Raw genomic sequence first — 23,797 nt, 5'->3', positions numbered from 1 at the left:
TGTGTGGCATGTGTGGGGCTGTGATTGTGTCTTGTTTTTAAGGAACAATCTTTCTTCATTTCTCTGCAGGTCTTTTTCTTCTCTCCTTTGGCTGGGCTGAGCTCTTTCATTTTTCTCTATACTCATGGCTAAAATTCTCCATGACATCTTGCTTCTGGATTACGGACCTGGTCACACACTGCTCTCTGAATTCATTCCAACAGGAGAGCCAGCTTTTTCTAATGTGTCTGTCTTGACTCCCCGCCTGTATGTCTTCATGCCTCTATGCTTGTCTACCCAAATGTGTATGTTCCTCTATCTCCATCCATCTGCTCTGGTGTCATGCTGTATGTTTTTCCACCTGTCAATGTACTGCATATGCTTGGTTGTCTTTCTGTCTTTCTGTCTCTCAGTCTCTTTTCTGTCCACAGCCCTGCTTGTTTATCTGTCGTCAACCAGTCATATCACTGTCTATTTGTTTTCTTCCCTTTATGCGTTGTATGTCTATTTTCACACTGTTTTTCTGCATGTCAGTACGCTCGTCTTTCTTCTGATGTGTCTGTTTACTTGTAGAATGTACGATATATCTACTTTACCAGCAGTAGATTAACACACGCCTACACTTGTGTAGCATACATAAGTGAGCGTGTCTTTTCAACTGCAGGATACATTAAATGCCCAAAGGCATTTCTGTAATTACTATGAGAAAATGTAGACATGCAAATATTTTTTCAAAAGAACCATATCTTCCATATCATATATATCTTAGACATCGTTCATTTCCGGCCATATCTTAAATCTGGGCTGTGTAGGCTGTTCTAGTTTGATGTTTTTAAAATCTTGTTATGCAAAGTCCATGCACATATAAGAAATATTTCTCTGAAGAATGTCATGAGGATGAAATCATTATTTGGTTTTAAATTTTGGCCTACATTAATAGTTGGTTTGGAAGCATTAGTTAAGTTAAAAGACATGATGACATGTGACCCTACACAGTGTGTGTATTCTACACCATTACTTGTTCATTACAAAAACTGAAAGAATACCTTTTCATTTTTTATAAAATGATTGCATGATTAGGCACAGCTTTACTGAGTATTCATGGTCTCTGAAATGGACTCAAATAATAACATCGGTACCATTCAAATTTTAACCCATCATTATCTTGATGGTGATGCTGTTGTGTGTGTGTGTGTGTGTGTGTGTGTGTGTGTGTGTGTGTGTGTGTGTGTGTGTGTGTGTGTGTGTGTGTGTGTGTGTGTGTGTGTGTGTGTGTGTGTGTGTGTGTGTGTGTGTTTAATTTAATCCTCCACAGATTTCCAAGCGGAAGCATTGTGGGCTTGTATGAAGGAAACATTGAAGTGAAGCTGAAGGAAATACTGTATCACTATGGTACCCTTGTGATGGTCTTTTCATGGCTATTTTTGGTCTGTTTACCTATCCTTGATGGAGGTCATTCCTGTTCTCCAATAAAAATAATGATCCATAAAACCCTTGTTTGCCTAGTTTCCGCTCAGTTACCACGGATAATTGAGATTGATGTAAATATTCCATTTGACAGCTAATTATCTTGGGTTGATTGTGACTTTATGCTTCTCTACTTGTACAGGAAAATTCAAAGGTGTTGATTGTGGTGATTATGCAGAATTTGTGGAGAGGCTAATAAAAAAACATCCAGCTTTTTGGTGTGAAAAACATTCTTTATTTCACTCCCACATAGGGCTGGGTATCGTCAGGTACCTCTCGATACAATGTATGGTGATATTTTTGACCACGTTAACGATATTACAGCAATTCTGCGAACATTTCATCCAAGATACATGACGATATCTGTGTCACTGAAGAAATTCAGAATTTATCTACTGCACTGAATCCATTTCACAGGAATTACAAAACATTGTCAATCAATTTCACATGAATGACAGCCAAGTAAAACAGTTTATACTGCACAGTGGCTCTGCTTTACACACACTGACCACAACTAGTCACATGTCATTGTGTTATGTTTAAGTCTTTAAGGGCTGACTGATACAAAATAATGTTTCACCAAAATAGTTAATGATGTGTGTGCAAATTAACTTGAAATCATTAAAAATGAAGTGAATGCAGAAAATACTCATTTCAGAGCTAGTATAATCAACTTCTCTGTAAACATGGACACATCAGTGCTGCTTAACCAGCAGAATGAACTTGTTATATATGAGACATTTTCAAGGCGGAGGATGTTATTTTAGCTTCAATTTCCGGGTGGATCATCAAAACTATTGGTACTCCTAATTGTCAATCATTCTAGTCATATGTGTACATAAGGCCGTCGCACGTGTTCGTTCTTAGCTAGTTTTCGCTTGTTGCGCATTTCTTCTGGAAAGTAAGCTTGTATGAGCGATGCCGACACCTACTTGTAAACAGGGCTGCGCATGAGGAAAACTGGGCTCGTGCACGTTCTCTCGCACACGTTTAATAGGCGTTCTCTCTTGGGAGCAGGTAGGCATATGCATTTTTTCAAAAAGTGGAGAAGGCGTTTCTTTTCTAAACGTGACTCAAACTGGATTTACAAGGTCGAAGGCATCCAGTCCTTTCGATCGTAGTGTAGACATGCCTTTTTTAGGGTGTCTTCCTTGTTCAGCTATAGAAGGATCTGTAGTAAGATAGCTGATAGTGACATCCGAATGCTGCGCAGGCCACAATTTTCAAGGATCAATTTTTTGTTTCCTGGTAAGTGCAATTCCTGGTTTTCTTAGGGGCTAGATTCCACATAATTAAACACTAAAACCTTAGCTTGAAATGCTATTTTGCCATGAACTTTCTATCAGATCGCACATTAAACAGTAAACCATGATATGCGTCTGTTAATTAAAGGGATATTACATGTAATTGAAGGCTAAAAATTTAAATAAATTACTAATAAGATATTTGTCATGCGATTAAATGTATTGCATGTTACCAACCTAACAGTCATTCGGGGTCAATACACACACATAGGCACTATTAATCTAATATTGTGAAATGAAAATGTATGAACCTTTGAGGGCAATTTTATGCAAAGACGCTTTTTAAATCCTTGTTCCAAATGCTTTTTAATGATGCAAATGAGACACCAAATAAAGTATATCTGCATCCTTTTTTTTTTTTTTTTTAATGCCAGAAAGCTTCCAGAGATTTGCATTGCACAGCAAAAACCTGTAAAGTGGGTAGCTCACAAGAGTGATGGGTGTTTAAAACAATGGCTATTTATATTGCTGTTGTTTACATGCACTCAAGTGTTTTTTTAAATGAGATTATACTTGAGCTCTAACAAGAACAATTATGCTTGAGCTATAAGAGGAAAAAAACGCAAAATATATTTTTTTAATGAATGCCCTTCCTAAGCTGCTTCCAAAAAAAAATAAAGAGTTTAAAGTATTTTTCCAAATGCGAGCACATTTCACATCATCGCTGTTTTCAAAGTACATTTACTTCTGAATATTTCTATACATGCTCTTTGTTTTTCTATAAATAAATGAATGGAGTGAATGTGTGAGGTGCACATCTTGTTTTGTGCAGGCTGTTTGATAGATCTACACTTATGGTCAGGTGTGTTGCTGCGTGTTAGAGACAGAGGTGCAGAGTGCTCTGCTGTAAAGGGGATTGATCCACACTGGGAAGTGTCATCTCTACCTCTGCATGACACAAGGTGCTAACACAAAGAGAAAGGTCACCCAGGTGGAGTCAATCCCACACAGCTGTGTCCATTAAGCACCTGTATAGGAGAACATAACCAAGGCTAAATACGGCTGCCAACATTTAGAAGAAAAAATGAAAATAACCAACAATGTCACTGGAAAGATATGTAACACTACACGTCTGATAGCTCGTTAGCAGTGTTTGGAATAATGGCGTTTAAAATAAAGGCGTCAGGTAACAGCGTTTTTTTTTTCCAGTAACGGGGTAATCTAACGAATTACTTTTTACGCCGTTACAACGTCGTTAACGTTACTGAACGTTGAATGAATATGAATAAACTGTTATTCGAAAGCACCCCTGGCTTCATACGCAGCTGTAGTGAGGAGGTGGGTTAAAAACAAGGTGAGCGATTATGATTGGCTAAGGCGGCGTCATGTTTCATGGTAGCCAATCAGAGACAGTGTTTTTACACATGTGCCAGCACATGAAGATTTGATGAAGCAGCAGAGATGGCGAGCGTGGAGCAGTCCAATGAAAAGTTGGCATTTTTAAGGTGCCGATAAAAACACTACTTTAAATTAATTGTGGTCAAAGGTAAGAACGTGCATGTGAAGTGTTCATTATATCCAGGAGAGAAGACTTTGTCGACATCCGTTGTAAACAACTCCAATTTAATGAAGTACCTCACAATGACACATGCAGCTAAAAAATCTGAATTCTTTGACATATAGCAACTTTTTTTTTTTTTAACAGCAACGCAAATATTTACTTTCCTTAGTAATGACTTAATTTTATTATAGAGTAATTCAATTACTAACTCAGTTCCTTTTTGGATCATAGTGAGTAACTATAACTAATTACTTTTTTAAAGTAAGGTTCTCAACACTGCTCGTTAGGCCTGGGACAGAGATGGATCAGATTAATTATATCAACAGCATAACTAACTCAGACTGCACCGATGACCTCGAAAAACTGGTGGTCCTTAGTAATGGTGAGATATTACCAGAATGACATTCTCAGTGTCAAATGGATTTCAGATATGTCCGAATGTCCAGCTATTACATTATACGTTCCACCAAATATAGATAGCATTCAGAAAAATCCAGTCTGTAAACAAAGGACAGTTAGCGTGTATATAAATCTTAAAATGTATAATGTTGTACTTTGTGGTCATGCGCCACAGACAGACTTAGCTTGAAAACAATTAGAATTGTGCCACCACTTTCTTGCCCCTAAATGAAACTAAATGTTATTTAAAATTATTTCTTGCTAATGAAGTTGGAAATTTCACTGTAATTCTTACTAAAGTCAGATTCCACAAGGGAAGTTGCATAGAACTTCTCCTGCCAACACCACCCTATTGAACTCCCCTACCAACTAGTGATTCAACTCCTCAGTATTGAGGTCTCAGTGGGCAATTAACAACAAACCACCAAACGTTTTCGCTCTCTTTGAGCAGCTGGCCACGTATGAATGGTAAATTCAGACTTTCCCTCTCTTTCTTTTAGTTTAGTAAGGTAATATTATTATATATTCATATAGATTACACACTTTGCATACTTTGTAGGTACAAATAATGTACAAGTGAAAACACTTTTCAGGGCACATTTCTCTCTATTATTTAACTAAGTCTGTGTATAAATGGTAGAATTCTTATCACAGCAGAGCAAATTTGTGACTCACATGAGTAGGTTGAAAAGATAGACAGTGAAGGCAGCATTGAACTTGGTCCTTGTGATGTGTCTTTCCCTTTGGGCTTACTATATCCAGATTAAGGGGGAGTTCACAGATAGACGACAAGCTCCAGAACCCATATCCAATCAGACGGTCCCCTCAGGGAAACCATGTGTTGCAAACATATGTGGCCAGAGTGTGACACCCTTGTGTCCTCCAGGAGTCCTCCACAAAGATCATATGAAGCTGTGAGCATGACAGAGTGGGACTTAGAGTGTAAACTGGCTGATGTTTTTGAAGATTAGCAATACATTTATGCACACTGGCAAAACATGTCATGTTTTAGATTATGTGCATGATGCAGTGGTGCCACAAGGTAAAATGACGGGAGGAGGGAGCATTATGCTGCTGTCTGCCTTTTGAAAGCTCCCTCTTTTAAAGGTTTTCCTTCCCTCTGTTCAAAAGCAAGTCTTTTTTAACAGCGCTTACGTCTCCATAGCTCACTTTGTTCGATAACACAAAGCGAGCTCAGTATCTACTTCTCTTTGCTAGATGTGTTTGTGTGCGTGCGTGTGAGCTGAGCATGCATGTGTGTGTGAGAGAAGTGTTTTACATGCACAGCATGGTATACATATTTGTACATCACTGAGTTGCATTTTATTATTGACATTGAGGGTATTCTCCATTACTGTATTATGTAGAATTTGCAGATGTACCTCCTGACTGAGACACCTGAAAAACAAATATCCAAGATCACTCTGAAAACCTTCACACCCTCATATGTGGTGGTGCCCTTTTCCTTTTATCACTCTTTCATCCCATATAGAGCTCAAACAAAGCCAGAGCCCATTTTTTCCCTAACAAAAGAGGTAACAGTGAAGAAAAAGTGAAAAAAATTGAGCATATTGTTAGTTCAGGCAGGCCGCGGGCGTCAAGCCAGCCACACCTTCAATCAACCGACGGCCCAGATTGGCTCTCTATTGGTCAGAGCATACAGGAAGCACTACTTAAACCACAACAGCTGCCTCTTACTACCTCAACAAGCATCTCGCAACCCACCTCCGCCCCAACTCCTCCAGGTCAGTATGTATCTAACTAACTGGGTGTCATTTTTTGTCATTAACATATGCTCTGATCTGTTCCAGGGGTTTCTTCTAACCACTCTCCTTGCTTTAGCCTTTAGCTAGGGCTCAGGGAAGGTCAGGGAGGAGGGCTCTCCCTACCTCCGGCTTTCCAAGTAAGCTTGTGGAAAGGGCAAGGAGGTCCCGGAACAGACCCATAGCACCAAATATACGATTGCATGCATATCCATGTAAAGCACTCAAAGGCGCGATACAAATCCTAATGCTCATTTATTGTAAATAAATAATTTATCATGACTAACATGGTCCTGACTGAACTATAATAAATGCTATGGGAGAAGAAGAACACAAGAAAACTGTAACCATTTTCTAATTCTGATTTAATATACATTATTAATGACCTTTCCATAGTTAAGCAAAGCTGATGCCAAGAAGCACCTTTATGTGTGTGTGTGCAAGTAGATAGGATCACACCGTATGACTATGTTCAGACGTGTTCATTGTATATAAATCGGGAAAACGGCGACTGTGTGCCTCATGAGAACAGCTTTATTTTTCTTTTGCATTACCCAGAATGCCTCGGGAGCCCCGGCTCCCGTTTACCAACAGCAGTAACACTTTACGACAGTCATACGTCACACTGTCGTGACATACACACATACACAGGTCGCTGTGGTACATAACAGTGTTGAATCTCAGGGCTATCCTCTGTGAATGTGGCTCCCACACAAACACTGCTTAATGTCTGAAACGTGTCAACGAGTTGAGTTTGGAAGTGTCAACATCATTAGCAGGGGTGGAGCTAGTTGTGGCCTGGGCAGCACTAGCCACCATGATTGGAAACCCGAGTTGCTGTCCCAGGTGATTGATGTGATTAAAAGATCCAAGACAAGGTTTCAGCTCACTAATGAGTTTTAAACTACTGTGATGACAATATAATAGCAACAACGTCTACATTTGTTTAAGTATATAATACAATACAATAAGTGCCACTTATTGTACGCATCAAAAATTCAGAGTGACATCATCATATGCTAAGATAATAAGATTTAGGTTGAAGTAATAATGTTTTTGGTCTCCACATGACAGGAAAATGTTCAGTTTCCCTCACTCAGGTTGTATTCATCACCTTGTATCTCAGCTCACAGTTCTCACTCTTCACAGTGCCTAAACTCTGACAATCATTCCTGCTCAGTGACATACTCATTGAAACTTCACTGGCAGACACTGCAGTAAAACTGATCCATCTATCGCTTTACCTGTCTGTTTATCTAGCAACACGTTCTATCAACCTGCCTTTCTTTTGTCTGTTGGCCTTCATCCATCCATCAATATCAGACAAAAATGTAACATGTACCTTCTATCCTTGGCCGATAAGGCAGCACACATCACTCAGGAGCAAACCACGGGAATCACAGTGAAAAACATAGTAAGGATTCACCTCAATTATAACATTCTTTTGTTGTCATTTTTTTTCTGTCTGATGCTTGAAATTCGTTCCTCAGACTCCTTCTTTGTCAAACCAAATGTCAAATAATTACACCACTATCAGTGTAATCTCTGCCAGGGAATTCAGTGTGCTATCAAATGTGTTATCTTTTCTACTATAAGGAGCCATAATTAGAATGTGTATTGACGAAAGAAATTATCTAGGAGGTTTGCCATGCTTTGGCACATTTAGAATAGTCATGGTGGTTTGATACTAAGGGTGTAACTATTCATCCATTGGATTGATTATTCGATTTATATTCCTACGATCCAACTACATCAATCTGTGCTCGGCAAGTTCGCTTTCCAGAAGACACATATCAATCTAAAATTATTTTAAAAGGTAGTCGATCGATTGTATCGACACAAGGAAATAACACAATGGATTTAAGCAAGGCTGACTTTGTATGGATGTGTTTTTTAAAGCACTTTAAATAATAAAGACATTACGGCCGACTCTGCTGGCTGTCTGACATCATTGTCATGCGCCAGCAGACAACAAAACATAGCATGGTCGAGAAGCCAGCGAATGAAAAATTGATCAATTCACCCTTTCATCCCAGTGTGTGGAAACACTTTGGTTTTTGCACAATCAGAGATATTCTGAAGGAGTCACTTACTGTGTTGGCATGGTGGCGTTAGCTCTGCAGAAGCCTCCTCCTGTAGCAGGTTTAACCACTGCTCTTTCAACCTGAACAAATCTCTGTTGCACTTCATTTTTGATGTTTATATTGTTTTAAATCAGTGACGTGCAGTCAGGGTAGGCAAGGTAGGCAATGCCTACCCTAGGGTGAATTGATATTTTGATTATTTGTTTTAATCTATAATATAATTATAAATTGTTTTTTTTTCCGATAGCCTGCAGTACCTATAAGTTTGAAAGTGTCAGCATTTTGTGCTTTTCATAGCCCAAATGACTTAACATTTGTATTTCCTGGTACAGCAGAGACGCTGCACAGTCTCACTTCGCTGTAAGGCAGGAGGAGGCCAGGTAAACCTATCATGTATTTTTATTGAAAAAGTATTGAGTATTGAAAATGAGAGCAGAAAAGGTAAACATCCTGTTCATTTAAAGCTGATATCCGGAGTTTCTGAGAAATCTCTCGATGTCCCGCCCTAAACAGCCTCACTTCCTCTCACTGTCTCTGCCAATCTACCAGAAGCCACGCCTCTACTTTTCCACATGTGCATCACGGAACATAACAAGGTTGCATCGGGTTGCATTCATAGGTATATGGGTCAGGTAAAAGACAAAATAATATTTACTTGTTTGCTATTGTGACGTGCGGCCTTGTTTTCGTGCACAGTTCCACATTCACTTTGATTGACAGTCTCAAAAACAGGAAGTCGAAGCCTATTGGCTGGGTGCACTCGGCGATTGTTTCCATTTGTACAGGGGTCTATAGGACGAAGGAGGGACTTATATACATTATTGTATATGAATGACTACTAGCAGTAGACCATAGTAAAAGACGAGTTAGGTATTTTTTCACATTTCAAAAGAATCATAAACATAGATTTCTCAGAAACTCTAGATATCAGCTAAACTAAAGTGTTGGTTGGACTTTATTTAAATAAAATGTGAGTACATTTGCTATTAAATGTTGTATAGTTATTTGCTTATGTCAACAATACATTTTATAAAATCTTGGAAAGCCCACCTGCACTGTCCAGTATCCAGGTATTCATTTCAGTCACAAGTTGAATTTTTATTTTGGCTAAAGAGTTGTTGTATAAATTTCAAGCCAGTGAATCATTTTGGATCGAATCGTTCTAAATTAACCAATATCATCCTTGAGTCAAATCGACAACAATAGTGATTCGAATCAAATCGTTGCTAAAATAAATTGTTAACTTACACCACTATTCGATTACATGCGTTGAAGTTCTTTGTTGACTAAGCATTTATAAAAAAAAGACAGTGCTCTCACTTCTTCACAAATAAAAGGTGGGTGATAAATACACTTTGCTTTCACTCTATGACACGTAAAAAATGTAATATTGATATTAATGTCAACCATTTTTTTCTATTCAACTTTTCTGAATGAACTGTAATTAATAGCATCAGTGCAGAGATAGTAAAGGTTATACCTCAACAAAGATAGAATATTGTAGTCATTAAGGTCTACAAATAGCAGGAACACTTTTGATATTCAGTGGTAGCTCTAACTGTTGGCAAATGTTGCTGTTAACAACAACTTGATTATGACAGATTAGAGTCTCTATTTCTCTCTCCCTGTATATTTGTCTCTGCTACAGATGTTGGCTGGTTTCTGATTTTCTCTGGCAGTCAGAGAAAATCTGACTCTGGCAGTCACAGAAACGCCACTTAAATTGTGATATTAATAATAATAATAATAATAATAATAATAATAATAATAATAATAATAATAATAATAATAATAATAATAATAATAATAATAATAATAATGGCTTGGATTTACGTATATAGTCTCAAAGCGTGTTACAGAAACCAATATTCATTCATTTCAGGTTGGGTTAGGCTCTTTCCTTTTGCCTTCTTGTGAAATCCGCTCAATATTTCAGCTATTTCTGTTCAATACATTGGCTTTAATGTTTGAACTTTTACACATGTGATTGAGGATGCATCAACTCTTTTGTTTGTCTTGTGTTGTCAGCGTTATCGGTTTTCCTCACAGCAAGTCCATGGAGTTGGCGGTCATTTCTGCGCGCTCTCAACTGTTTTGAGTTTAGGTACTAGTGATTTGTTGAGTACTTCTTCTTCCCGCTGCGTCTCATCTCTTTTACCCCTGCTCTCCCCTCCTTGTGCTCCTATGCTATTCCAGTCAATCTCTCTGCTATTCTTTTACAATGCGAGTTGGCATTTAGTTAATAGTTTCAATTATTATTATTATTATTATTATTATTATTATTATTATTATTATTATTATTATTATTATTATTATTATTATTATATTAAGGAGGGACAGAACATTGTTACATTTGAAATATAACAACCCATGTCATGATGTCCATGGGCCATCTAGCCAAAGGCTAATTTGCAGACCCGATCCCCAACAGTAAAGAAAGGCAAACGGTGACACATAGTTATACATACAACATGCTACAACCAGGGCTTTAAATGAACTTGTTAGATCACCAACCAGCATGGCTAGTAGATTCCTAAAGTTACCAGCCAACCAGACTTTCCACCAGCAAAAACAAACTACATTATGAGTGCCACAGAATAGATTAAAGCATTCATTCATGTTTCTTTAAATAGTTACATTTTATTGTTAGTTGATTGCAGAAATACATTAAAATGGTAAAAATATAAACATTTAATAAAAAAAAAAAAAAATTGTAACTATGCCAAAAAGGTGCAATATGGAACTATATTCTCATAACTTAATAAACAAACTTAACTCAGATGAAAATTGGATCCCTGCTGGAACACTGTTTGAAATGATTTTAGAAATAAAGTTAGAAATAATAGAGGTAATCAGTACTAAGAATTACATGTACTGTAGAGAAAAAATGAAAAATGTTTTACGAACACGCATGCTCTTCAACTGTTAACAAATCCCACTCCTCAGAAACTGTATCGTGCACATTTTAAATGTGAAGAAATGGTTGAATACCAGCCACTCACACACACATCCATTTAGTATTAAAATGTCTTCTTCTGTTCAGATCCTCTTTCGTCTTCATTTTCCTCTGTGTCAGCAGCAGCCTTCCTTTTTTTGCAGTTCAGGTTTTTCAACACCCGGTAAAATGTTTTTTTCCTAACCCATTTTACAACTTAATTTCAGCTCCTGTTGTTTGTTTTACGCCGCTCCGATACAAACCACAATCACGCTAATGTAAGCACGTAGCCAATTGTTGTAAGACACGTCACAACATAGTGTTCATGGGAAATGGAAGATTAGTACAACAAGCAGTGTTGCCAAATTCACATTACGTTTTAAAGTCTAAACACACACAAAAACCCTCAAATTTCTTGGTGGAAAACAGCCCAATCTGGCAACAATAACTTCGTTTCTGCAGCCTGCCAATTCAAACAGACGCAGCAGTGGTATTTGTTTAATTCTTCACCAGCCAAAATGGCTGTAGCTACAATGTTACCCGCCAAAGTAAATTTTTACCCACGGCCGGTGTCAATTTAAAGCCCTGGCAAATTTTCAATTTTATAAAATAATTTAGTGTTTGCAGGCTTGGTTTAACCTTAACCGGCGCTTCACTTTGAAGTTAACCAAATTCAGATCTGAACTTCAATATCAAGCATCAATATTCCCATCTCAATGTTAGGAATCGTATATCCAAATGGATCATAGTGCCTGTGGTTGTTTGCTCAGGAGCTCAACCTTTTGAGAAGAAAATCTACAAACCAAAATCTTACTTCTTCTTTTGACTGGAATCTTCTCTGAAATCCCAAAGTATAAAAAGCCTTTGAGGAAAATCAGTAGACTGATTGGACTCCTTTCAGCTAATAAATATTCTCGAGACTTCTTTAAGGAAATGACATTCAGAAAAAACATCAAAGGCTTGTTTTTCGATCATCAAACCGTGCATGGTGCTGCTGATTTCCCAGACCTTGTGACTCACTCAGGTTCAGTGACTCAGTGCTTTTCAAAATCATAAAATGCAAGCTCAAGGAGTTTAAGTTCTCGCTGACAAGTGATATGGTAAAATATCTTGGAAGAGGTTGAGAAAGCCCAACAAATGTTTAATCAAACATCTTGTACAGTTATTCCCTGAATTTGCTCACAAAAAAATCTAATGTGATGAGATTCAAAGCTAGGACTCCTAGCAATTGAGTCATTCCCATGTCACTTTATGTGGAGTAATATTTAGAGATTGGTGGCCAACGTTTCTAAGAAAACAATAAATGCTAAATTCACAAAGATAGCATAAAACATTTAACCAAAGTAACCATGATATTGGTTTAAGTGCATCATGCAAAACTAAAGATAATATACATAACGCAATTATAAGTACTATACACTGCCCTTTATATGCATTGAAGAGTACCTAAAAGTCCTATTAGCTTTAACAACGTTATTGGGAAAGGGGGACTGCTTTAAAAGGGCAGAAAGAAAAATTAGAAGATATTGTAAACATCAATAAATGCCTAGAAAATACTTGTTGAATAAAGATTCAAAAGTGGATGGAGTTTGAGGGTCAACCCACAGCTGCACCAGGTGGGCATGTGAGGATACAGTCCACGCCAAACCAGCCGAGCCCACCAGCCACCAGGAATGCATCACCAGAGGCCCCCGAGAGTCTCAGCCATCCTTGTGCATTTTGGGGGAACAACCACCAGAGACGCCAACACCAGTGCAGAGCCTCAGCCCTCAACCAGGGGCACCCAGGCACACCCACCGATCACCCTGCCTCCAGCAATACAGCCGACAGCGCACCCACCCGCCATGACAGGGAGCCTCACCCCATGACCACGCCAACCCCAACGAGGACACTAAAGACCCCCCACAGCGTCTACCTCCATTACAGTCAGACAGGCCCTCCCAGGCCAACCCATGACAGCGACAACCCCTAAGACTGCCAGGATATCTGTATCTGTTTTATTTACATCAGTGGTACCCAATCTACAGCCCACGGGCCTAATATGGCCTGCCGTCAGTTGTTAATTGGCCCATGGAGGAGATGTAAAAAAAAGTGTAAGTATTGCCCAAAACATAAAACGTATGTTGTAACTGCACTTTCTGATTCTAATACCAGGCGAAATTGCGATAACCAATGCAGGTTGAACAAACAAAATTGATCGAAGAATAAAGTTCAACCATCTTCACCAAATGTCACAGATCCGGTGATCAAGAAAAGCCATTCATAATTTAATCTTCTTTATTTCCACTGAAGAACTGATTTGATCTGAGACATACCGAACGGTAAGGAAAACTAAGTAGTGGCAGCAGAATTACACATTGTGAGATGTTTGCAGTGTGAAAATAACTACCACACAGAAACAATGACAACCATAACGACAAGCATTTAAAAACCAGAGTTAGTAGAGTAAACACATGCACAGGGAGAATGTTTTCTCATTTTTCTGCATGCATGAGTGTCTTTTATGTTTGTTAGGAAGCATTACAAATTCATAGTTAAATTGCTAAAGCCACACATGTATTACGGAACACATGAACCAGGACTGTTTGCACAGTTATACACACATGGAATGACATATACATGACACCAGGCATCTTCATGCCCTGGGGGATACAGAGAACCAGGTGTTTTCACACTCCCCTGTAAGACCTCACTTCCTTCCTAGAGCAATTAATGACATACTCGAGTCAGAGATTGTGGCCCAAAATGGCTGCCCATCTTAAATGGAGGGGTCGCATCCCCCCGACAACCAGGTCAAGCCCTCATAGTATCATCAGTGTGCCCCAACAAAGCCAGCGGTTAAGGTTCATCTCAGCTTGTGACCTCTCTTTGGATTTGATCTGTTGTAGCGGAAATGGAATTTTGAAACTGTATGATTGAGACAGCAGCCAGACACTAAAGTCACTTTCCGTCTTGAGTGATTGACATCAGAACAATGCTATTTTATAGTAAAAGAGAAAGCATACAATATTCAGGTTAATTTTATGTTATATATAGTTTGAAACAGCACGTGTGTATATCTGGATTTATAGGAGAAGATGTGTGTAATGACAACATGCTAATCTTTGGTAAGAGGCCTTTGATTTCAGGGAGTCACTCAAGCAAGGAGGGGAGCTGTCAGTCTACACTCAGCACAGGTGGGGACGCCTACCTGTGTCAGATGCCATAAAATCAATCTCTTTCCTATGCAGGCCTAATATCACTGCTGGGGCTGGGGAGTGACACATCTCATTGCTTTGCAGAATGAGATTCTCAGGACAACAATCTACAGACCTAAGGTTGATAAAGTCCTTATATATTAGCTAGCATGGTGTGTTCAGACATTATTTTAATATTCATTCATTCAGTCAGTCAGTCAGTCAGTCAGTCAGTCAGTCAGTCAGTCAAGATGAGTAAAATGTTCAGGGTTAAAATGTTCATACATACATTTAAATCCACACATTCCCAAACACCAAGACACATTTTAGCTTCACCTAGAAGTTGAAAGCATTTGTGGCTCTGTTTTTTTCATCCAGAGGGAGATTTTCTGCTTCTTATCCCTGTCTCAACAAAGTTCCACAGTATGTCTATTTATTCCACACATATCAGTAAAAATACACAGTTTCTCCTGTGGAAATGAAGTAGTTCACTGTCTACCAAATACCAGATTGTTAAAAATAAATAAGTATGTGTGTTTTATTTCTTATATAGTATTTTTATGCAAACTCGATGGAAATGCATGCCTATGATGGATACAGCATGTCTTCATCCTTTAAGACAGTTCATGTCAAGTGCAGCATAACTATTTTAAAGGACAACATACACACGTTTTGGATTATGAGGGGAAAAAAATACTTCTTGGCACAATCTCTGACAAATTGGAGCTAATCAAGTTAAAAAGGACTTTACTGCCCTTCTTGTCCCTCTAAACTTTCTGGCCATTTAGTCATGCACCTGCCATTTCCTCATTCCTTTGTACTCTTCCTCCTAAATTACCAGAAGGTGATATACAGCCCGGGTGTCCCAAGGCTAAAATGAAATTTAGAACTTTGTCCCATATGAAGGAAAGGAGAAAAAAGACATTACTATGCAGAGTAGGTAATACTGAAAACGCCAGAGCACTTGATGGTGGCCCATGCAGATTATCAATCTATTTGTGTAACTTGGCTACCCAGAATTTCATTTCCCTTTTCATTTATTTGCCTTGCTGCAACCGTTTACAGTGCTGAAACTGAAAATTGAAGCCATGAGGAGCAACAGAGCAATATTACAAGGGAAATAGGGCGTCTTCTGCTGTATGATTGCAAAGGTTCATGAAGGGAGGGGTAAATTGACCTCTTTTTGATGAGCTCAGGGGAGTATTTGAGGAAAATAGATTGTCAACATATGGTCACATACACTTTGCTCATTGAGTTTTTTTAAAGGGCTTACGCTTTCACAATTGAGAATTTATCGAGGCTTCTTGTCTTATAAAAGAGCCACACTTGTCATTGCTGCACTGTATTAAACTCAGCAGCACATACACATGCACATTGCACACACTCGTTTCCTTCGGCCTGCACCAGGTTCAGCACCATGGACAGTGGCTCATCCCTGCTTGCACTCCTCTGTTTTAAAAGCCTTTTGTTGGTGCGGTTTAGAAATTGTGATCTGTTTTCAATGAGGCTCTAGACTATTAGCAACCCAAGACCAGCCTTGATGTATTTTACAAAAGGCCTCTGAAAACACCATTATTATCTATATTTGCTGAAATTAAATCATTTGATTGCATCACAGGGATGGGGCAGTATACGATTTGATTGAAAGTAGATAATAAATACGACAATTGTTTGACAGAGTATTGCTCTCAGCCTGGCCGCAGTAGGCACAAATGAATAGCAAAAACTGCACATTTGTATTTTAATATGCACAAATACTTCTCTTGGGAACACAAAACTGTTTTTTTTTTTTATCTTACTGGTTATTATGATCATTCAGACAGGCTCAGTCATTCTAAGCCTCTACAACTGCTTCACAGGTGGGCTGTGTGACAAAACCAGACAATGGCTCTGCACCTTACATAACCATGCCTGCAGTACGGACTGAACATATTTATCGTGATTTGTGCCCTCCCATTTCACCCACGTACTAAAAAATATTTCTAGAGGTAAGTCAGCCGTGAGCGCGGACCATGCTGCCGCGCTGAATGGAGTGTAGCCCTGGGGGAAGCTCCGAGAGTGGAGCCACTGACACACTAAAAACAGTCCTGCATTCCTTAACATACATCCCACCCCAACTCACTCCCCCACCGCTCGGTCATGCAGTGAGAATTGGATGACATACCAGATCGATTAGCTGACCGAAGAGCTGAAAGAAGTGAGACAGGCATCACTATGAGAGAGGTTATTGGTTACCTAATGCTTACCTAATGTCTCTGTAATAGTACGTTCACCCCATCATCTCAAATGAAACCAACTTAGATTGAGTCTAGCAATTCCTAAACTAAAATATAGCCACATTACTGCCTTACTTTGCACTTATCTATGCACATAGACGAGCTATCCAATATTTGGTCCTTGTATTCACAGCTCAATCCGGCTTGTTAAAAAACCTGTTCACCTTATGACCCAACAGCACAAAAAGGATCATTATTTCACTGATAGGAATTCTTTGCACGCAATCTGCATTGCTGGCCCTTACACTGGCATTCATCAGACAAGATTATCAGCCCTTGCAATCATTTATACATGACCACAATCCCGGGTACTGCTGCTCTCCTTTGGGAATAGAGATAAACAACATGAACTGGATCTCAGGGCAATAAACGAGAATTGCCAATGATGTACTTCTTCTATGAATTGGATAATTCAAATAAAACTATTTTTATCTTTTAAAGACTAGATACATATTTGCAGTGTTGATTTTTACTCACATTAAAGGGGCGTTTTGTTCTATGCACTATATTCACAGATGTTTAGAAACATCTAGATATAAGGATACCACATTTTGAATGTATAATATATACTGAATTACATTTGCATCATTCCTTCAAGAATAAGTTTGTGAATTCAAGCACTGAAATTGGATGATGGGATCTGCTTTGCTTTTTGGCAGTTTTCTCTAAGGTTGAAGTCCGGCTATTCTAAGTTTGAATCTATTTATCCCTTAGCATCTGCAGAGCTGATCCTTGGAATGTCCATGGCCTAAAAAAGTGTTGCTTCATCTTTGATAAAAAAAAAAAAAAAAAGAACACAGAGGTGGAACGAACAACCTATGGTACCTTGAATGAATTATCTGATCTCCTCAGAACTCTGAGAATGACCAACGTCTCACATAGGTTTTAATGGCAGTCCTAATGCCGTGCACCTTTTCCCAATATGCCAATATATTAAAAGAAAAGCTCCCTATTTACAGTAATAAAAAGGTAAATGCATAGGATCTTTTTTTTAAAGAGTTGATGCTGAACCAAAAAAATAATTAAAAAAAGGCTTGATTCTTTGATTCACTGCACATACACACCAATCATTCCACAGCAAAAGTCAAAGATGCAGCCAATGCACCTGTGATTAACTCATAACTTCCACTTCTGTTTACTACAATAACTTCATTCTACAACTCAAAACAGTTCACATTATTATTGATTGCCTACTCACTGACTGCTACGTGTGTTATCACACAGGAAAAGGCATCTATAATTATAAATCTAGTAGCATCCTCTGGAATGAAATGGAGAGATGATGCACAGGAGGTGATTGGAGCACCTGAAATTACTTTTTTTTCACATTGTATTAATGCTCAGTCAGAGTTTTGGAATATTTACATATTTGTTGACATGGTGAAATCCTGATCGTGGTGTTTTTCATGTCTGTTGCCACGTTGTGCCTCTGTACGCCACTCGGCGGAGCTCACAGACTTTCCGCCTTTTCTGAAAACCAACCAATGGTTCCCTCACACGGCTTTAGAAACAACAGAGGAGGCTGATATTAACGTCGTTCCACGGTCACACGAATCCTCCATCGCTGTGTCTCAGCTTTCAGAACCACGGAGCTGTCCAGCGATCGGAGGGAGGATGACGACAAGGCAGAAAAGCCACTGGTGCTGCTGCTGCTGCTGCCTCTGAGGAGACAGACAGCAATGTAAACCACCATCAACATCATCCGCCTTTCAAACACCAGTCTGTTAGCGCTGGATGCTTTTTTAAATGTTTATTGTTATTATTATTATTTTAACTTTGATGACAGACACAAGTCTTTGTTGAGACGGCTGTTACAGTAAATACGAGCTGTGTGTCTACGGTTGTTAGCTCACAGGAGCAGCACAAAGGACTGTTTTCCCAATATCTCTCTATTTATAGACCCTCTCCCCCTGATGGAATGTACCACTTTTCTTTTATGTTGAAAAACGGGGGGTGGAACATGATGGGTTTATATGTGGCGTGTTTAAATCAGGGCCTCAGTATTTAAACCTCCCTGCTGTTCTGGGGGAGGTTGAGTCATCCTGTCCGTTTAAACCGAGAAGACACCCATACCGACTACTCAATGCAAAAAAATAAATAAAAGGGTTCCAAGCAGCTGGGACGGAGGGACGTGGGTGTAAATAGATAGTGAGCGCTCCTGGCCAGGTCTCTCTCTTTTTTCTTCCATTCACCTCTATCGCTCTCTTTTTTCTCTTTTATGAGTTGTTGACTTTACAAAATAAGGAATCAAAGCCTCGCCAAACGGCACCGCGCACTTTTGATATGCGTTTTCGCCAAACGCTACATGTGTTTCCAGACGCTTGTAAATAGGACGAGAGAGGAAGCATCTCTGCCGAGGCTTGGTGTCGGACCCACATTTTGACTTTAACCAGCTCACCACCGTCACCAATCTGCTGCTGTTTGTTCCACATCCCAACTAACTGGCCGGTGCGAAGATGGCAACTTTAACCAACGGGCAGGTGGACGGGACGGTGCACGGCGTCAGCGTGGTCTCAGCCAGTACGAACGGGCTGTTGAACGGATTAAATCACAGCCACATCCCGGCGGGATGCCAAACCACCATCCCCATGAAGGACCACGATGCCATCAAACTCTTCATCGGTCAGATCCCCCGAAACCTGGATGAGAAGGACCTTCGGCCCCTCTTCGAGGAGTTCGGCAAGATCTACGAGCTCACCGTGCTCAAAGACCGCTTCACAGGCATGCACAAAGGTGGGTTGTGTCTGTAATCCTAACCAAACACCTGCCCGCGTAAAATCTGTCACTCATGGCTTTCGATCCTGCAGGGTTTGATAGGCAGAAAATAAATAATTTAAACAAATGGTGCAACACAGTGCTGGAGCATCACTGGCATTTAAATAGAATAGGTTTCCACATCGTGACATCAAATGATTTTCATTTTTTTTTTTTTAAATGTTTCATCTGTATTTTCCAGCTGATCTTAACAGATATCATGTTTTCTCCCAGTTTTAAATGCAGGAGAAATGTGTTTACAATGGTTGTATTTTGTGGATGAGTGTTGAACCAAGTGCACCTGTAGAAGCTCATGTGGTCATATACGAGCAGACAAACAGCTTGAGACTTGCAGGGTCATATGGTTGTTCTTGTGTATATACATAAAATTGAATTGCACATTCCTATACCTGTAAAAGGTGAAGTTGAATAGATCTAAGATGATGGAAAAGTAATATTATACTCTTCTGATCAAAAAAAAAAAAAAAAATTCCACTTCAGTGTTGTAAAATCACAATAACACATATTATGATAAATATGATGGCGTTGGATCAATCTACTTGCAGAAAGCTGGTATTTGTCTGTTTCCCCCCAAAAACACCAGAATAAAATATAAAACCCTGTAATAATAATGTAGGCTACGTCTTGCAAGATTTGACTTGAGCGTTGCTGACCTGTCCAATGCATTTAGAAACCTTTAAAATTTAAAATTTCACTGTAATATCCATTGCTCGTTTTTCACTCTCATCAGATAACCACAGATGAGAGTGCCATGAATTGAGTCACTCACGACAGCAGGATTCTGTGTTAGGACACTCAAGAAGAGCTCGGTTTCTCCCGCCGGGGCAGTGTTGTTCACACATCCAGCCCAGGCAGTTGTAAACGTGCATTCATTCACAATGCTCGATTCAGGCCATTAACCTCCTCACGCTTTCACGTTGCAAGGAGGCGGTTTCAATCCCCGCACTACACCACACACACTTGGCGAGGAGTGTGTTTCTCGGTTGCATGTTCATGCTTACAGCAGTGCAAAGAGCAGCCACTGGATCTCAAGTTCATTGGTTGCAATCTAAGGTAAATCTCCTCTAATACAAAGTCAACACATCCAGTTTGGAATTATTAACAGTTTAAGATTTTTAAACACACCTTACATCAATATTAGCATGTCTGTTAAAAGCCCTGCAAACCCTTTTGTGGAACTGTAGGAAATACTGGAAATGATGCAAAGGGGGATTTACAGCTTTACACATCTATTTTATTTTCTTCTCTCCAGGGATGGGACATCTTCTGCAAATCACCCTCTAATGAGAGGTCACTAATTGATCTTTTATACCTACAAGACATCTCTCAGGAGAGCAAAGTCCATTAAGGATAGGCTATCACTTTTCACCCCCACCCCCATCAGCCGACTCTGCTCCAATGTAAACAATGTGTGACATCCACGCCATGTGTTAGGAAATTATTAGGATACTCAAATATTTCCAGAGAGCGGAGACTGTCTACAACTATGAAGGAAACCAAGAGGTGAAAGTAGGAAATATATAGTAAAAGTAGGTCTATTATTAATTGTCCAGCTGTCGAAGTAACTCCCTGTTGGACGCTTAATCACCAGTGGCCCCAGAACTAAAGGCACAGCTCGCCAGCTGATTGTAAGAACTGTCTCCTCATTGCAATATACGGCCTCGCTTCCTGGGCCGGGCCCCCGCTTTCATTAGCGAGCCCCCGCCGTGCTCATATTTTAAGTAGCTGGAAGCCCAGGCTTTCCCTGGCTCACCAGCTCAGTGGCTCACAGCAAGCTGTCTGAAGGCCATGTTACCTCCGCAGCTTCCTAACATCTTCCCGAGGTTTCAATAAGATTCCCAAATTAGCAGTAAAAGACTGCACGTCTCACAAATAACAGACAAAGTGACTGACTGTGCAAGACGCCGTCATACTGGTTTTTATGGAAGACTGCACAGCATACCATGAATCAGGTAGAGTAAGCTATCACAGCAAGACTTTGAGACAAGAGTAAATACACTAAGAGTAAATACTATACAACTGTGCACGAGACAAGTAATGAATTCTCATCTATTTTTTTTCTTCTCTCCTTTAAAAATGAGAGCCAATTTAATACAATGCTTATGATTCTGGTAACAACATCCAAAATCTTTATTTGGGCCGCCGTATACTCCATTTCAAACCGTATGCTCTGTTGTCGGCATGAAATTTGGCTATGCTTCTCACCTTTCATAAGTCCTTCGGTATAGCGGACAGTCAGATCAGGGGTGTGATGACCCTTTGAGGTGTGAAATGATCCAGTGGAGCCAGCCACAATCCATCTCTTCAGTCTTTTTTTTTTAATTAACTCTGCCTTCATCAATACACTGTGCTCGCTCTCCTTTTTACTTCACTAATCCTATGTTTCTGTCATTACGTGAGATTTAGTTTGACTATAGATCGGTGGTTCCAAATTTTGGGTTTAAGGATTGCATGTCCGTGGGCCACGGAGTGTTTTTTTTTTTTTGTTTTTTTCTAAGTCCAAAAACTGTAACTACTGCTCTAGTAAAATTAACATTGAAAGTTAAAAACTTTCTTCATACATTAGCTTTGAATTAATTAGACGAACGTTAGTCTACCCCGCGACCCTGAAAAGTAGCAACTGGGTTGGAAAACGAATGGATGTTAGTCTAACGTCTCATGTAAATCATTTTAAAACAACTTTTAATTGCTCACGCTGCCCCAGATGTACAGCTCCAGCTAATATTGTAGGGAGCATAATGAATTAATATATTTCTTGGAGTACTTGTTTTCTAAAGGTTTGACAAGCCTTAGAAATAATGGATTATAATAAAGATAATTCATTGTTAACGTTGTATTAACTTATAAGCATTTCTGACGTGCCTATTTATTCCACCTAAGTCATGGGTCTTTAGAAACGAAGCAAGCAATGGTTTTAGTGAGATAATACAAAATGTTTGCTGCTACTTCCGGTAATAAAATACCATCAATGGTTTTTTTTTTTTTCTGCTGTGCATTAATAGCCTTTGTTGTGTTAATGCGACCTCTGAAGAAAGAGCCTCCTATTATAGACATTGTCAGCTATGCCTGTGATACTATTGCCATAACCCTGCCCATAATGATGCCATGTATCACTAGTAATCTAGTCTTTAGGATTGTGTCCCCTTGGAATGCGGAGTTAGAGAGAGCAGAGAGGAAATGTTGGGACAGGGGTCAGCAAAGCTTGGTAGCGGACACAGGGGATAGCAGCGCAGGCCTACATTCTCTCAATGATTTTATTTCTCGCCCCTCTGCGACCGTGTCATGCTAATAGAGGCCATTTATAATGGTCACTGGCTGCTGCTTCTGCTACCTAGCATTACTGAGCTAAGAGGGAGTTTTTTTTGTTCTCTAGCAATGTTGCATTGGTGGTGAGGATCAATTTAAAAGGAATATAGATAAAAAAAATTCTTCACGCTATCGATCAACCTAATTTCATGTCATAATCACTAAAGCAATAGTGGAAGGACTTTTAATAACATAAGGTGTTATCCTTTGTTTACTGCTGTCACATCTTAAAGCAGATATTGTATTCCCCATCAAATATTTATGATCTATAATCTTTTTTCCAACACAGTTATTTTGCCGTCTTTCTTTTATTGTGGGTTGTTTCACTAGGTGGTCATTAAATGTGGATAATATATTTGTCCTTGGTCAAACTAAACACATTAGCAAGAGCTCTCGCCATAGGCTCAGTCAGTTAAAGTAGTTACAAAGCTAGAGAGTTGCTCAAAGTCAAAGCAGGTGCTTAAAACTTCATTTAGAGCACGGCTGAATAGCCCATTTTGACCTGCCGAGTGAAATAAACGAACCACCACTGGACTTTCCCTGAGATCAATCTTTTTTAAGCTCTTTCTCACAAAGATAGGACACCACTGACCCACTGTGAGAAACGAACTGCAATAGCCATCATACTGTTTTATCATTTAAAAATAATACTTGAAAAGCTGTTGGATAATCTTTAAAGACTCAATATGATTGAAATAAAACACTTGGAGTTACAACATAATGATCAGTTGCAATCTTCCTTAAAAGCATCCTTACTGCAGATGGCCTATTATACATATGGGAACTATAATACTTGTGGGTCATAAAGAGACCTATGGTTTCCTCTGAATGC

General features: G+C 39.3%; 1 protein-coding gene across 6 annotated transcripts in view; it reads left to right on the top strand.

Annotated features, from left to right (window-relative positions):
• Positions 1-18,945: 18,945 nt before the first annotated feature.
• Positions 18,946-23,797, top strand: part of celf4 (CUGBP, Elav-like family member 4) — a 136,728-nt gene continuing 131,876 nt past the window's right edge. For all 6 annotated transcript variants that reach the window (XM_028446274.1, XM_028446275.1, XM_028446272.1 and 3 more), the window contains exon 1: positions 18,946-19,617. In XM_028446274.1, coding sequence (XP_028302075.1) covers positions 19,341-19,617 — 277 coding nt within the window. In that variant the 5' untranslated portion in view covers positions 18,946-19,340. The remainder of the gene's footprint in view (positions 19,618-23,797) is intronic.

This window comes from Gouania willdenowi, chromosome 5 (assembly GCF_900634775.1).
Source record: "Gouania willdenowi chromosome 5, fGouWil2.1, whole genome shotgun sequence".
Classification (NCBI taxonomy): Eukaryota; Metazoa; Chordata; class Actinopteri; order Blenniiformes; family Gobiesocidae; genus Gouania; species Gouania willdenowi.
The sequence above is the reverse complement of the archived record's forward strand: the minus strand, read 5'-3'. Positions and strand labels throughout refer to the sequence as shown.